Source organism: Pleurotus ostreatus (assembly GCF_014466165.1).
Source record: "Pleurotus ostreatus strain PC9 chromosome Unknown scaffold_5, whole genome shotgun sequence".
Taxonomy (NCBI): Eukaryota; Fungi; Basidiomycota; class Agaricomycetes; order Agaricales; family Pleurotaceae; genus Pleurotus; species Pleurotus ostreatus.
Genome location: NW_023503160.1, coordinates 1,886,544 through 1,900,318, shown reverse-complemented (window position 1 = coordinate 1,900,318; position 13,775 = coordinate 1,886,544). Strand labels below are relative to the sequence as shown.

At 50.8% G+C, this 13,775-nt stretch overlaps 5 protein-coding genes across 5 annotated transcripts; 2 read left to right on the top strand and 3 right to left on the bottom strand.

The window, feature by feature from the left end:
* Positions 1-93: 93 nt before the first annotated feature.
* On the bottom strand, positions 94-1,224 carry PC9H_007685 (uncharacterized protein; the record flags this gene model as incomplete). Its single annotated transcript, XM_036777213.1, has 4 exons — positions 94-517; positions 576-643; positions 696-827; positions 886-1,224. 4 exons carry the CDS (start codon positions 1,222-1,224, stop codon positions 94-96), a joined length of 963 nt encoding a protein of 320 aa, XP_036630833.1.
* Positions 1,225-3,584: 2,360 nt separating this feature from the next.
* Positions 3,585-4,490, top strand: PC9H_007684 (uncharacterized protein; the record flags this gene model as incomplete). The annotated part of the gene is made up of 1 exon (XM_036777212.1): positions 3,585-4,490. One exon carries the CDS (start codon positions 3,585-3,587, stop codon positions 4,488-4,490), a length of 906 nt encoding a protein of 301 aa, XP_036630832.1.
* A 124-nt stretch (positions 4,491-4,614) lies between these two features.
* Positions 4,615-7,862, bottom strand: PC9H_007683 (uncharacterized protein; the record flags this gene model as incomplete). The annotated part of the gene is made up of 21 exons (XM_036777211.1): positions 4,615-4,842; positions 4,896-5,009; positions 5,076-5,118; positions 5,176-5,198; positions 5,253-5,273; positions 5,330-5,415; positions 5,489-5,597; positions 5,659-5,699; positions 5,751-5,834; positions 5,894-5,952; positions 6,021-6,040; positions 6,108-6,175; positions 6,288-6,398; positions 6,472-6,600; positions 6,694-6,757; positions 6,860-6,925; positions 6,980-7,317; positions 7,375-7,536; positions 7,595-7,630; positions 7,681-7,708; positions 7,830-7,862. 21 exons carry the CDS (start codon positions 7,860-7,862, stop codon positions 4,615-4,617), a joined length of 1,863 nt encoding a protein of 620 aa, XP_036630831.1.
* A 913-nt stretch (positions 7,863-8,775) lies between these two features.
* PC9H_007682 (uncharacterized protein) lies at positions 8,776-9,209 on the top strand (the record flags this gene model as incomplete). Its single annotated transcript, XM_036777210.1, has 2 exons — positions 8,776-9,062; positions 9,128-9,209. The coding sequence occupies 2 exons, from the start codon at positions 8,776-8,778 to the stop codon at positions 9,207-9,209; spliced, it is 369 nt and encodes a 122-aa protein (XP_036630830.1).
* A 233-nt stretch (positions 9,210-9,442) lies between these two features.
* PC9H_007681 (uncharacterized protein) lies at positions 9,443-13,604 on the bottom strand (the record flags this gene model as incomplete). The annotated part of the gene is made up of 16 exons (XM_036777209.1): positions 9,443-10,268; positions 10,326-10,345; positions 10,400-10,493; positions 10,549-10,758; positions 10,810-11,252; positions 11,307-11,408; positions 11,463-11,503; positions 11,558-11,690; positions 11,745-11,812; positions 11,872-11,989; positions 12,041-12,162; positions 12,214-12,250; positions 12,304-12,486; positions 12,539-12,655; positions 12,712-13,070; positions 13,124-13,604. 16 exons carry the CDS (start codon positions 13,602-13,604, stop codon positions 9,443-9,445), a joined length of 3,354 nt encoding a protein of 1,117 aa, XP_036630829.1.
* Positions 13,605-13,775: the final 171 nt, after the last annotated feature.

Here is a 13,775-nt window from a genome sequence, read left to right as displayed (position 1 = left end):
TCATAAGATACAATGTAATCAATGGTATACTACAGATCGCGTGATGTGATAATAAGGATAGGGATGAACATTTAGACATAATATTTAAACTGTTCATGAGGGGGGAAAATATGGGTCCCACACGCTCTTCTGGGTCTTTTGGGGGGCGCGACGCTTTCCTTTCTTGTTGCTTGACGTTGAGACAGGCTTCTGTGGGCTGACCTCGCCTTGCGCCTTAGCAACGACCCGCACGATGGCCTTGAGCGCAAAATCTTCGATCGGTCGTGACTTCACCTCGACGCGACACGTCGGGCAGTTATACTCTGGTTGTGGGTTCTGTAGGTTATATTGCGCAAGCATTTGTTGCACCTGGGGGTGGTATTCCGCATACGGCATCATTTGGCGGATATGCGCGGGTACGTTTTGCCTGTGATTATTGGCATTATATTCGGGGTGGGCTTGTATGTGCCGCGCAAGGATAGTACTAAACCAATCCTGGATGCACGACTCGCAGAATGAATGACCGCATTCTGGCAGCCTGTTGGAATGCACGTGAGTTCATATTTGCATTTCAAATAACGAGATGCGGAACGTACAGATAAGGCCGCCACATCTTCATGGTGCATATCTCGCAGTTAATTTGGTCTTCGAGATCAGAAGGGTTCTGCGATATACGTCCGTTTAATGTCCGAGAGTGGTGGCGAGGGTGCACGTACGATAGAAATGGATGGTGGTTCTTGGCGGAGATGTAGCTCGGCGACCTGGTTGGACAGCATATCCTTCTCCACCATAGTCTCGTCGAGAAGGCTCTGATAATTTTCGATTTCCTTCCCCATCCGAGTGTTACTCTGGAGATACCGAGCTGTTGAGGCCGAGCGCTAATGAAGCGCGAACAGGGTCGCTCACCTCCTTCAAAGTCTCTATCTGACTCTGTAGTTCCGCAATCTTCATCAAGTTTCTCGAAGGCTTCACCGGAGCAACAGGGTAGTCCTCGTCATCCGAAATCTCAATCACTTCCGTTGACTGTAGCGTGGATTTGGGATGTTTGTTAGAAGCCGCCATTATTTTGTTATTGGGTGTCTTCTTCGCGGGTCTTGCCTCGTCGTCTGACGAAGACAGAACAATCACGTCGTCAGAAGCGGGGACTTGTGGCTGAGGTGAGTTGGACTTGCGTTTGTTACGATGAACTTCGGGAAAGGGATCATGGCGATGGGGCAGCTTGCTTGTTGCGCGCGTAGCGGGCATGACAGTTCACGTTCGAGATGGAGAGCAAAATCCAGGTCCGGTGGATCCTTAAATGGGTAGATGGTATGGTGGTGGTCAAAGTGAGACGAGTGGCTGACAATTGAACATGAACCACCAACAGGGCGCTTAATGCATTTAGGGGCTTACTTCGATCGAAGTACTAGTACGTACAAAAGCTTACTTCCGAGTTTAGTTCAGGCCTGACAAAAAGTGGAGTACGTGGGGACACAGAACAGACACATATATTTGATACAGCCAATTACATCCTCCAGAAGATGGTCGAAGACTATACAGTAGCTGAAGAGATTAGGTGTCCAGCGTATGCTAAACAAATCTAATCAAACTCCAAGTCCTAGGGAACCAATAAATGAGGCAATCGATACAAGGTGAGACGAGGAAGAGGGGTGGGAGAGCAAGTGAAAGAGATAGCTAGGTAAGGAGCGACAAGGTGAAGGAGTGGACGAAGAGCCAAGTTGGGGGCAGGGACTTCATATATAAGATATTAAAACAATGTGATGGAATGCGAGGGTACTGCGCGGGGGGACCTGGTTGGTGATGCGGTGGTATAGAATTATGTTGTTCCTAGGTACGAGCAATGTGAGCCACTATGATTGTTTTATGAGGCTCGCTGAACGTACTATTTAGATGCAGCCGTAGCGGCACCATGGCTCAGGTTGAGGCTCGCGAGCAACTTCAACGCCCGGTTGAGCTTCCTAAAAACGATATTTGTTATTATTCGAAGCCAGCGCGAGGGGTATGTGGACCCACAGGAGCTCGGGCTGCCAACTCGACAGCGGCAGGGACGGGGGCTGCAGACACGGACATAGTCACTACGAAGGGATATCAGTATGAGCTACTAATCCACGTGCTCCAACCAGCACTTACTGCAGGCAAGAGCGAAGGCGGCCAAAGTGAAGAATTGCATTGTAAATTGTGTTTGTGGTGTGGTGGTTAAACTCGCTGAGTGTGCTTGGATGAAAGCAGGAAGGATGTAGCGAGGAGCCTCAAAAGCGAGCTGCGTCTAGTAAAAGGAGCACTGGAGACAAGGAGGCATGTACTCGACAACCGTCGCTTTAATACCAACAACAAACTGTGCATGCGGGGCTGGCATTCGAACTTGGAGTTGAAAGCAACATCCCAAGAAGGAAAGCCGTTTTTCGTAGCCTTGGTCGCCGATAAGCTAAGTAAAGATTCAGGTTTAGGATGATTTTTCGCAGCCTGTGGTGGCGCCAGGCACCTTGTGCAGTCGCTGGTCTAGCTGGGGACATGAGAAGTTCGCGAGGACTTGGTTAACCACGGTGGTTACAAGGGCGGAGTCGCTCGAAATCCTGCCATTTATGGACGAGACTTCCTTTTGCGGAACAAAGTGCGTCGAGGCTGCGGGGGAGTAAAGGCTGCGAGCTGAGGATTTCATCATGACCGTTGCTTTGGGCCCGCAACTGCTACAAAGAGCGATAAGTCAGCAACTCATTTGGGATGTCGAAAAACGGTGCACTCAACGCCCGTCTAAATTTGCACAGGCACGGTGGCACGGCAGTGGGAGGTTAGATACACGCGTCCGAGTGTCCAAGATTCACCAGGGATGCGTATAGGATGCGATTTGGATGCGGCCTTGTCGAGGACACTGCGTTCGGCTTGGAGACAAGGCACCCGCCATCCAAGTTCGTACCATCCAAGGATTTGATATGATGATGGCAAACCACTGTACTGAGGGAGTAATGCCGATTCAGTTACCCATGTAAACAAACACTGCTCGACTTCGACGACCCTCGACCGCCACGGTACCATGCAGCGACCACGGACCGCCAAAAATATATCTGGCGGACCGTTCGGCTTGCTCTTGCGCCCACGATACCCACCAAACTCGCGAGTTTCGACATATTCTCTCACTCAACAGGCAGGATTCCTTCGTGACCCACGTCTGACCGCGGCGGCGGCCGGCCATCGAATTAAGCCAGTGAACAGGCCATACGAGTTCACATTCAACACGCCTCCAGCATCCTCGTTCATGTACCTATAGTACTCTTGACGCACAGCGGGCAAGATGCCAGATACGTTCGCTGGGTAGGCGAGTATGCGGATACAGAGGCCTGGCACTTTCAAAATTCAGAGAAGCGAAAGGAAGGAAAAGTCAGTGGTTGATGAGTAAATTTGACTACTACGCGCACAGTACTTAGTAATTCGAAGCTGAGGACTCCACTACGCAGAGTTGAGGACTTTATTGGTGCCGGGGCGAGAAAGTTGGTCCGTTGCCAAATAAGGCGGGAAAGTCTTTCTTTGACGCTCTTCAAAAGTTTCCAGCTTCACGTGGAAATGCATACAGCCTCTTGACTTTTGGCCACCACCAACCTATTTCACGGATGCAGGCTGAGGAGAGCGTTCCAGAGAGCCTCGCGCCCACCGTCGACTGCGACGTCAAGCTTCTTCACCCAGCCTTCTCCTCGCCCGACGCCGATGTCATCCTGGGCACCGACGGCGCGATGTTCCGCGTCCACTCGTACACCCTGCGGACGACCTCTGGCTGGTTTCGTTCCATGTTCTCTTTGCCCCAGACAACCCCCTCCGCCAACTCAAATGCGCCCGCGACGACGCAGAACGAAATCATCTACATGGAGGAGGATGCCAAGACGCTGGAATTGGTCCTCCGAATCATATGTGGCCTCCCCGTTCCTCAGGTCGATTCTTACGACATGATAGATGCTTTGCTCTTCGCAGCAGAGAAATACGACATCCCCGCCGTCATGTCCATCGTCCGTATCATGGTCATGACCCCGACTCTGCTGAGCGAACCATTTCGCCTCTACATCGTTGCTTGTCGCTTTGGTTGGGACCACGAAGCCAAGCTCGCTTCCACGCAAACGCTCTCCTACAACCTCCTTGACAAGGAAATGCGCCCCCTTCTCCAGCGCCTCTCTGCAAACGCGCTGCTTGACCTCCTCGAACTCCACCGAACTCGCCGGGAAGGCCTCTGCCAGCGTCTAAACGAGCCTCCGTTCGTAGCTGGCGGGACGGCATCGTGTTCGTCATGCAACGGCCTGATTGATTACCACACATGGAGAGAATTGAAGTACAAGATCATTCTGGAAATGGACGCTCGTCCGCTTGGGGACACAGTGCTGGAAAATGGGCTGCAGAGTTGGCCAGAAGCTCACGCCTGTTGGAGTGCAAAGTGTCCCAACAAGGATTGTGATCGCTTCTTGTACGACAAGGCAGAAACGATTCGAGTTATTTCGGATTGCATCAAGAGTCTTCCCAAAAGCATTTGAAGCACCCAGGACCTACCACACACGCTTTGCTGCTACGTTACCGTTCATACCATATACACACTTCATAATACTTTCGGACATTCATATCAACACGCACACGGATGTACTAATACTCATGTAACTACTACGACGCCTTGATAGTGATGACGTTCACACTGAACCCTGCTGCGGCGAACGTGAAGGTCTTGCCTGTGGTGATCGTCCTCGTAGCAGGCGCGAGAGCCGAGGGCGTAGTGGGGGAGTTGCTGGCGGTGGCGGCACCGGTCAGGACTTGCAGGCTACCGGACGTAGCAACGTTGGCGAATGGAAGAACAAAAGTCAGGTTGGTCTGTGCGGCAACGGTGTTGGAGACCTAGAGGGTAGAAGGGTGAGATAGAAATAGATCATAAGGTGTATTGTATTAACCTTGATGATTATTTCACCAGTCGCAGTGTTTCGGGTAACACCCCAGAAGGCAGTTCCGGTACGCGATGGCAACGTGCTCGGGATATATTCATTGCCCATATTCGTGCTGAAAAGCTAGAGATGCCATACCCTTTCGTCAAGGGCAGATCTTGGGTTGCAGCCAACAAACCGTTGACTCACCTTCTGCACGAAGTAGCTGGCCGAACGGTAAACATTACCGGTACTATACAACAGCGTTAGCATACAATCGCTGTCAAAGGGTCTCCATGCTACGACTCACTCAAATGCGATGAGATTAGGAGTCTAGAGATTAGTTTAGCTTGTGGGTGTGATGTTGGTAATATAGATGATGCGTACCCATTGTGAACCGGCGACGTGCTAAGAACAGAAGACCATTAGCACGGTGAACAGCGCGAAAAGAGATGTAAACTTACTCCCAACAAAGGAGCATAGGAAGCAGCAAACACGATGTCGGAATTGCGCTCCATCCCAATCATGTATGCAGCTTCACCGGACGCACCTGAAATGGCACGAAAGTATCCATTAATTAACGTTGTGACCGGGTGGGGTGCAGTCTGGGGAGAAAGGCGTACTCTGCATGGTAGAGAAAGTTAGGCGACCGTTTGCAGGCGATCCAAAGATGTCGTTGGGGTTCGTGGATATGGCAGCATATTCACCCTCGAAGAAGGTGATTCCATTGCGCTACAATGTCGAGTCAGCACTCAGCAGCGGAAAAGGATCGTAAAAGAGGTGGACGGCTTACTGGCATATCATCGTAGAAGAACGAGTTCTGCGCGAACCACGCTGTAGTGCATATGTCAGCTTGAATTTAGTTACATTTAGCGAGTGACTTACTTGGCGTTTGGTACACGTGATGGTCCCACTGTGCAGGGTTGGGTGACAAGACCGGGGAGTTGATGTTGGAGGTAGCGATAAATTCTGTGGACTTCTGAATCAGGGACGCTACATTGGCAGCGCAAACGGAAGTAAGGGCGCACTGAGATTAGGGAATGCACCCCTCAGCGCGTTGACAAAAGCGGGCCATCGGTAGGTGTAACTGCATCACAACAGCAACACCAGATACGTTAATGTCGGAATGTGGGAAATGCAGTAAGTTGGACGAACGTGTCGCTTGCGAAGAAATCCTGCACGACCAATTAGGAAACACTGGACATGGAACAAAGGGTCGCCGCCTGCGGCCTGCGTACGCACCTCGTTTCCGATTTCCACATAAGTAAGCTTGAATGGTTGCGCCCTACCTAACGCAGCACGGCGCGCGGCTGTTGGTCGGTGGGTGTTTGATCAGATCAGTTAAGTTGTAAGTGGATTACAAGGGAACGTAAGAATGGGTGTAATGGGTGTCAACAGTCCCGGAGGGGGAAACAAACGCACCGGGAGCACTGGTGGCAGGATCACCAATCGCGAAGTTGATCTGATCAATTGCTTGTTGAATATACGGCTGAAGGCCGTTTTGGGCCACGCTGGTGCCGCCGAGAGCGAACCCTAATTACCACAACACAGGAGTAATACTAGGTGAGATTGTTGGGGATGTGCCGGCAACAGTAACGGTGCCTACCTGCCCACACTGCCATGATGGGTTCCATCCCGAGGTCTTCACAGAACAAGAGGTATTCCAACAAGCCCAAACCACTGAAGAATACATTAGTTACATCGTGTCTTTGGGAATAACACAACCGTGGGCGTACTCAGTGTTGATGTACCCCCAATCGCCGGCGCGGCCTAAAAGAGAAACGCATTCATACGAGAATTCGGCAGGCCAGGGGTAATGCGTTCATACCAGGCCTGTCAAGTAGACTTCCAATAGTGGCATTCCATTGCCATCGAGTAGGCACGGTTTGTCCCTATACCGTAACGTATAATCAGCATCGCTTGATAAGAAGATAAACAATCCCGGTTAACCTCCTGGAGCGACATGTCAGTACCATGTAAGACATAGGAACCACAAGAGATCTCACCAGATTGTTGCCGCCAGGGAATCGGAAGAATTTGGGCTTCATCTCAGCCAGTGCCTACGTCCCAGATCGTAAGCTTTCGAGGCTCCCCGGTGTGACGGAAACACCCACCGTAGCAATATCATCGCGCATGCCATTCGCTCGGTTCTTGAAGGTCGGCGGGAATAGGGAGAACATGGCGAAATTAATGGTTTGTCCGCTAGCAGCAGCCCCATCGATCGTCACAAAGAATTGGTTGTCAGTAGATGGCGGCGGCGTCCTCGGGGTCAACGACACGCTGATCTGTTGCCAGCTTGTCGAAGCACCACGAATAGGAACTGTTTGAGAGACGATGGTGCTCCCACTGGTGGTTCGTAACCCGACAATCAGGTTGCCCGTGAAAGACGAGGCAGTCGGGAATTTAACGAAGAAAGAACCTTTGTAAGTCGACGAGGCTACGATTTTCATACCTGGAGGTACAGCGTTAGTCGTCTTCTCCTTCCCTGAGTCCACGAGACGTAGCTCACCAAAGAAACCAGAGTTGGCGAATCCAACTTGACCTGTGCGCCCCGCAGGTACAGTGAACCTAAGGGAGTTCGGGAGGGAGTTCGACACCGGAACGGAGTCAGCTACAACGGATATCTGCCCTCCATTGATGGCGCTCCATGCATTCAAAGATGCTGCGGTGTCTACACAAACAATGTCAGAGCACAAGCGTCTGAAAAGTGAATGAAGCCAAGAGCTTACTTGGTGTGACCTGTTGGAAGGCACGATTTTGGAGCACTACAATCGAGGTCAACGAAATGAAATGTTTAATATATGTTGGTGCGAACGTTCAGCGTATAGTCCACCATCACCACTCTATTGGAGTATATTTAACCGAGACTCTGTTGTCATTAAAGTGGTACTCACATGCTATAAAAAGGAAGACGCCCATTCAACATTAGAGTCTGTCGTCAGCCCTTTGTTGACCTCTACTTACACTTATATCCTGCATATCATTCAGAATGAACATCAGTGATACTAGGAGAGTCGTGCATTGTCATTACCTCAAACATTTGTCCCCCTGGTAGAAAAAAAAATGGTTAAGTAACCTCGTATCCGCGGGATCAAGGGCCAAGGCCTACATAATGTCGTTGGAATCGGATGGCTAGCCGTTGCGCTGACGGACACAGTTTGCGCCTGGCCTTGCCAGACACCAAAAGAGGCAATAACCGCTAGTGCAGCGAGTCGATACATTTCTTTTGGGATTTTTTCGAGTGGCTCTGCGCATTATATACTAGTCGTTTCCGGACCGAAGGGGTACGTGGCGGAGTGTTCTGACGATATGGCAAGGGAAGCACATCACAAATTCGACGGCCAGGAAGCGTATGTACGATTCCACAACCAATCCGCGACACAGCTGGGGGCGTGTTGGAGGGTCATGGCTATCCTCCCCACATGGTGAACTCGCATGACCTCTGGCTGGAGTCGTCCGACGATCGCAGCGGACAACATCAAGTGTGCGTCACAGAAGACGCGTTGGGTGAGAGAAAATGTCGAAATTGGAGTAGTCGGAGAGGATCGTGGGCAGGGGGACTCTGCAAGCAAGCAGAACGGTCCGCCAAATTGTCTGTGCGGTAAATCAGTATATTTTAACGGTCCGTGTCCTGCATCAGAGGATACGGTTCATGCTGAGTACGGTCGGTGGTCCCGGCGTTAAACCTTTATGCTTCCGAGAGGGTTCCTGAGCTCTTACCTACATAACTTGCTCTGGATTCGCCTACATATTGGTGTGGCTTTAAGAGTGCAACCTCAGCTGTCGGGGAGAGGTGGCCTCAATACCTTCGGCACCTGGGGTACAACCGCAGAAGCCCAAGCTGCAGATTCAGAAAGCTGCAGAAAGTTCAGCTTGCACGTGCACCGACACGCTCTCTCTCTAAACCATCATGTCCAAGAAGTCGAAAGACACAAAGGCCTTTCCACTGAACGAAACGTTACGCGATCTAGCACTTCTCCGTTCATCAGACATCGATCTTTCGAAGCTGGGCCTGAAACCCGAGTCTTCTAGCAGCCAGGAGGTCGAGGGCGAAGTTAGCGACTCCGTAAAGCTCTCGTACGAGTATGTCGCAGAAGCTAAGAAGGTCATGGCGATAGCGAATAAAGGAACCGTCGACTCGCTAGCAGACAATATCGAGAGCTTGAGGGGCCAGCTGGACGAGATCTCCCAGGGATTGTCATGATTCGGTTTGTCAATTGTGTTTCTGGCTCACCGCAGTTTGCCTCATGTTCCTCATGCAGCACCTGGCGAGGCCTCATGGCATATACGAAACTGAACAATATGAAGAACGATGTATTGTTCAGTATGAGAACCAGAATCTAACGTTGGCTGGGCAGGAAAGCAAAGTGACTACGAGAATGGATTGGACGAGAATGAATATCCGGTGGTGGTGAGACAATGCAATGAGTACAAGCAGTGAGATGAGCAAAACGGATTGGATAATACGTGCATATGTAAGTATGAGCGTTAGTAGGGGGGTCGGGATGGGGTCGTAAAGCAGAAATCGTTAATCGTTATGAAATGCATAAGTAGAGAAAATGGTGCAGTTCACATCCTCACAACACACTCTTCCGCCTCTTATCCTTCTTGTCCTTCTTCTTCTTGGTCTTATCGTCGCTGGCGACGCTCTCTGCGGGACTATCGTTGGAACTCCGTCCGCTAGCGTCTGTCGGCTCCTTAGTCGATTCACCGCGTCGAAGACCTGGGATCATGGAAATAGAAGAGGAAGAACCTTGTCGCCTCGTCGTTAGCGATATTCTTCGTGCTAGGCGTTGGAAGTTCTGTGCGGCGTTCAACTTGCGCTTAGGTTCGCCTTCTACGTCTGGGGTACCCGTACGCGGCGGTGTATTAACGCTCGATTCGAAGGTCACACCCGGTGTCTGGGATGGCGAGATGATTTCACGTTGAGAAGCTGTATCGTCCGAAGTAGAAGTAGGGAAGGCAATGGGAACGGCCTCAGAGGGAGCGGGGGCTGCGGCCAGTGAGACGTTGTCTGGTGTATCTGTGGTCGGGAAACTGATTGGCGCATCGGCAGGCTCATCTGAGGTAGGGAAGGCAATAGGAGCGGCAGAGGGAGCCTCCTCTTTAGGCGGTACCTCTGGAGCTTCTACGTGGCTTGATGAAGATGGGACGTTGGGTTCTGCGTCTGCGAATGGCGAAAGAGCCTCAGAGGGGGCGGCATCATGGGCAATAACTGAGCCTTCGGGATGCAATGACAACGCCGACTGGTCCTTTTTCGAGCTGCGGCTCTCGGCGTATGGATGATGTTCGTCGGTCGTGGAGACCTGATCAGCCCACATGGAGGCGAAGATGCCATCCATGGCGACTAGTTCTTTGTGGGTGCCTTGTTCGACGACCTGACCGTCCTTGAGGACAAGAATCCTAAAGACCATAAATCAATAAGGATGGTTAACTTCCTTTTTGTTGCAGAAAACTCACAAATCAGCTGAAGCGATGGTCTGGCGGTGAAAGTCAGTACTGAGATCCGCTACCTTTCGAGGATGAGAACGTACAGATAATCGATGCGCTATTGACAGCGATGAGCGGCCCTTCACCAAGTTTTGGAGTGCGTTCTGAATGTCTTTCTCAGTCGAAGTGTCCAAAGCACTAAAGAGTCCCATGAGCTACTATTCCAAACCAATGTATTTCAGCAGCACTATACCTGGTGGCTTCGTCGAGGAGCAATATTGGCGGATCCTTGAGCAATGTCCTCGCAATTGCAACACGCTGTTTCTCTCCTCCGCTTAGCCTGATTCCACGTTCGCCAACCTTGGTGTCGTAACCTTCATGGAACGACAGTATACGATCGTGCATTTGTGCGGATTTGGCAGCGGCCTCGATCTCTTCTGGTGTTGATCCAAGTTTACCGTATCTGGAAAAACGTCAGAAAACTTATCCTTGCTGATATTCAGTAGAAGCGCACCCAATGTTATATGCGATGCTGGCATTGAAGAGCACTGGGTCCTGTGGAACGACGCCAATAGCCTTTCGCAAGCTAGACTGCGTCACGTCTCGGATGTCTTGGCCATCAATGAGAATCCGTCCTTGACCTTCCTGGAGATCGTAGAATCGGTAAAGGAGTCGCAGAATCGTTGATTTTCCTGCGCCAGATTCACCAACAAGTGCCACCGAGGACCCCTTCGGCACCTTGAAAGAAACACCGCGGAGGGCAGTGGTGTGATCGTCATACGAGAAGTTGACGTTGTCGAACTCGATTTCACCGTTTTCAACGATGAGATCGGGCGCATTTTCCCGATCATTGACCTCTGTGGGTTCGTTCAGCAGTTTCAACAGTCTCTCTGTATCGACGAGGGATTGATTCATGGAACGGTAGGTGTAGCCAAGTTGGTTCAGCGGTGTATAGAGCTAAACATTCGGCTGCGTTAGGTCTGTTTGGGCCTAAAGGACGAATGAAATTACCTGAGCCAAGTAGGTAATGAACATAACGAATTCACTTGGACGAGCCAGGCCGTGGGTCACTCGAGAGGCGACGATCATAGAGCCAATCAAAAGACCGAGGGTCTATCAGACAGCCACTTTGAGAACTGGTAAAACATGGACACAAGTACGACTTACAATGATGAAGTTTTGTACCAAATTCAAGAGATTTAGTGCAACTGCGAAGATATCAGTCAAATATAATACGATGCCTATTTTTCCATTCAGCTTACCAATGACCTTGAGCTCCAATCCTTGGTACTCTCGGAGGGCGTCACGATATCTAGCACCCTCGTGTTCTTCACCATTGAAGTATTTGACGGTTTCGTAATTAAGGAGGCAATCGGTATGAATACCGCGCGTAACCTGTTGACTGGAGTTAGGCTACGCATGGCTGTGTTCCCTGAATAGTATACATACCACATCACGTTCATTCATCTCCCGTCTCAACTTCGTGCGCCAACTTGTCAAACCTATGCTAGCAGTGACTAAAAGATAAAAATATGAGCACGTACGTCAATAAAATAACGTCACCAGAAAAACGTACTGTAGGCGGCTATAACGAGGAAGATGACGAGACCAAGGGTCCAGTCAAACTGCACACAGAATACGATGATAGCCACGAATATATCAATGAAGATGGGGATGATGTTGAAAAGGATGAGCTGCGAACATGCGTCATTCATTGATGTTGATTAACTTAGAAATAGACATACCTCGAGCGTATGGTTGATTGCTGCACCACGATCGAGGATGCGCAGAATCTCTCCAGTCTTTCGTCGGGTGTGGAATGAATATGAGAGATTCAGTAAATGATCAAATGAAAGTTGCGACATCTCTGTACCAGGAAGTCAGTTCCTCAAACTCATGCTAACGTTGATGTACGTACCTCGATCAGAGTATTGCATAACAGGAGCCCAGATGGCCTACACGCGCAAGGTTGGTGACGTTCAATCGAGAAATAGCGTGAAATACGTACATCACGGAGAGCGGATAGACCACCGCTGCCTTGGAGGAAGCGCAGGCCGACATAGGCAAACAGGTATGGCCATGGCGAGCGGCCTCTCGCAGGATCTTCGAATGTATCGACTAGGGCACCTAGTGTGTAAGGCACGAGAAAAGTTATAACTCGCCCAATAAGCAGTATAATGATACAGATGAACTAATCGGGGTCACATGAGTGAAAAGATGAGGGAGTATGATCGAGCTCGTACCGCGAGTCCCTGTAGCGGACGGCTCTTGGAGGGCCACAGATAAGGGGAAAGGCGGCGAATGCGACGCCAAATCTCGGACCAAGATGGGTCCAAAACGATGTCTGACTTCGCCTCCGGCTAGATGACAGAATCTATTAAATGCGCAGTCAAACTCCGTATGTTGTAGGGCATACCTTGGCTTCGCGAGGAACTGGGGTGGTGGCACGGGTTGTTGGCGTAGATCGATGCAGAGTCGTGGTGGTGCGAGAAGCGCGGAAGGTGCCGTACTTACTGGCGTCGCCCGACAGATCGCTTCCATATGATAGGCCATTTGACGGACGCGCGCCAGACTCCGGGGGCAAAAGGAAGGACGATGCTGTAGGGACATCTTCAACCTCTTCATCGGCGTGCGTATATGTGTACACGACGCGGGGCGTAAATAGAGCAAAAGATAATGGAACCAATAGAAGAACACGGAAGGCTGGGAAAGCGAAATGAAGCAGTGCATCCAGGGGGAGGTGGAAATCCTTTTCTGGAATGTGAGGAGGAGGATCTAGTGATAGAAGGATCAATTATTTGCGTTCTTTTAGATGTCGCGTGACTCACGGCGTTGCAGAGAACGGAGGGAGAGGCCGAAGGCCACCACAGTCGCGAGGTCAAGTCCAAGCGACAGAATGATTGCAGTCCTCACCCGCTTGAACGACCAGACTTCAACGCCAGACACGTCCTTCCAAGCCCCCAGCGCCGCCAATCCAGCGAAAGACGCGAGACCAATGACGGCGTTGAACTCGATTCCGGTGTTGGAGGGCCACGTTTTGTAAAATACAGCATACACAACGAAAGTCAAACCATCGACAAGGAAAGAAAGAGCAGACAAGGAAAGGAAGGAAAGGATCAATGCTCGACGGGGAACACGTTTAGCGACGACGACCGGAGTTATGGGCGACGGTTCGGACGGTTCGGACGGCTGGGGACGAGTCGTGACCAACGAAAGTGTCGCTATGAAGACAAGTGAAGGAGATACGATTCTGAGGATGAACAGCGCCAGCTCGAGGGCGTGCGACGCAAGAAGTGGTGCCATGGGCATCCTGCTCGTCGTCGTCGTCGATGTCGTCGGTGTTGTGGATGGTGGCGAAGAGCAAAAGGCGGTGGATTTGGCGAACCCAGTCCGAAAATCACTTATAGTGACATCATGTCACGCGTGACCCATGCAGGACGTAATCCACGAGGCTTGCATTGCCAAGTATAGAAGTTAAAA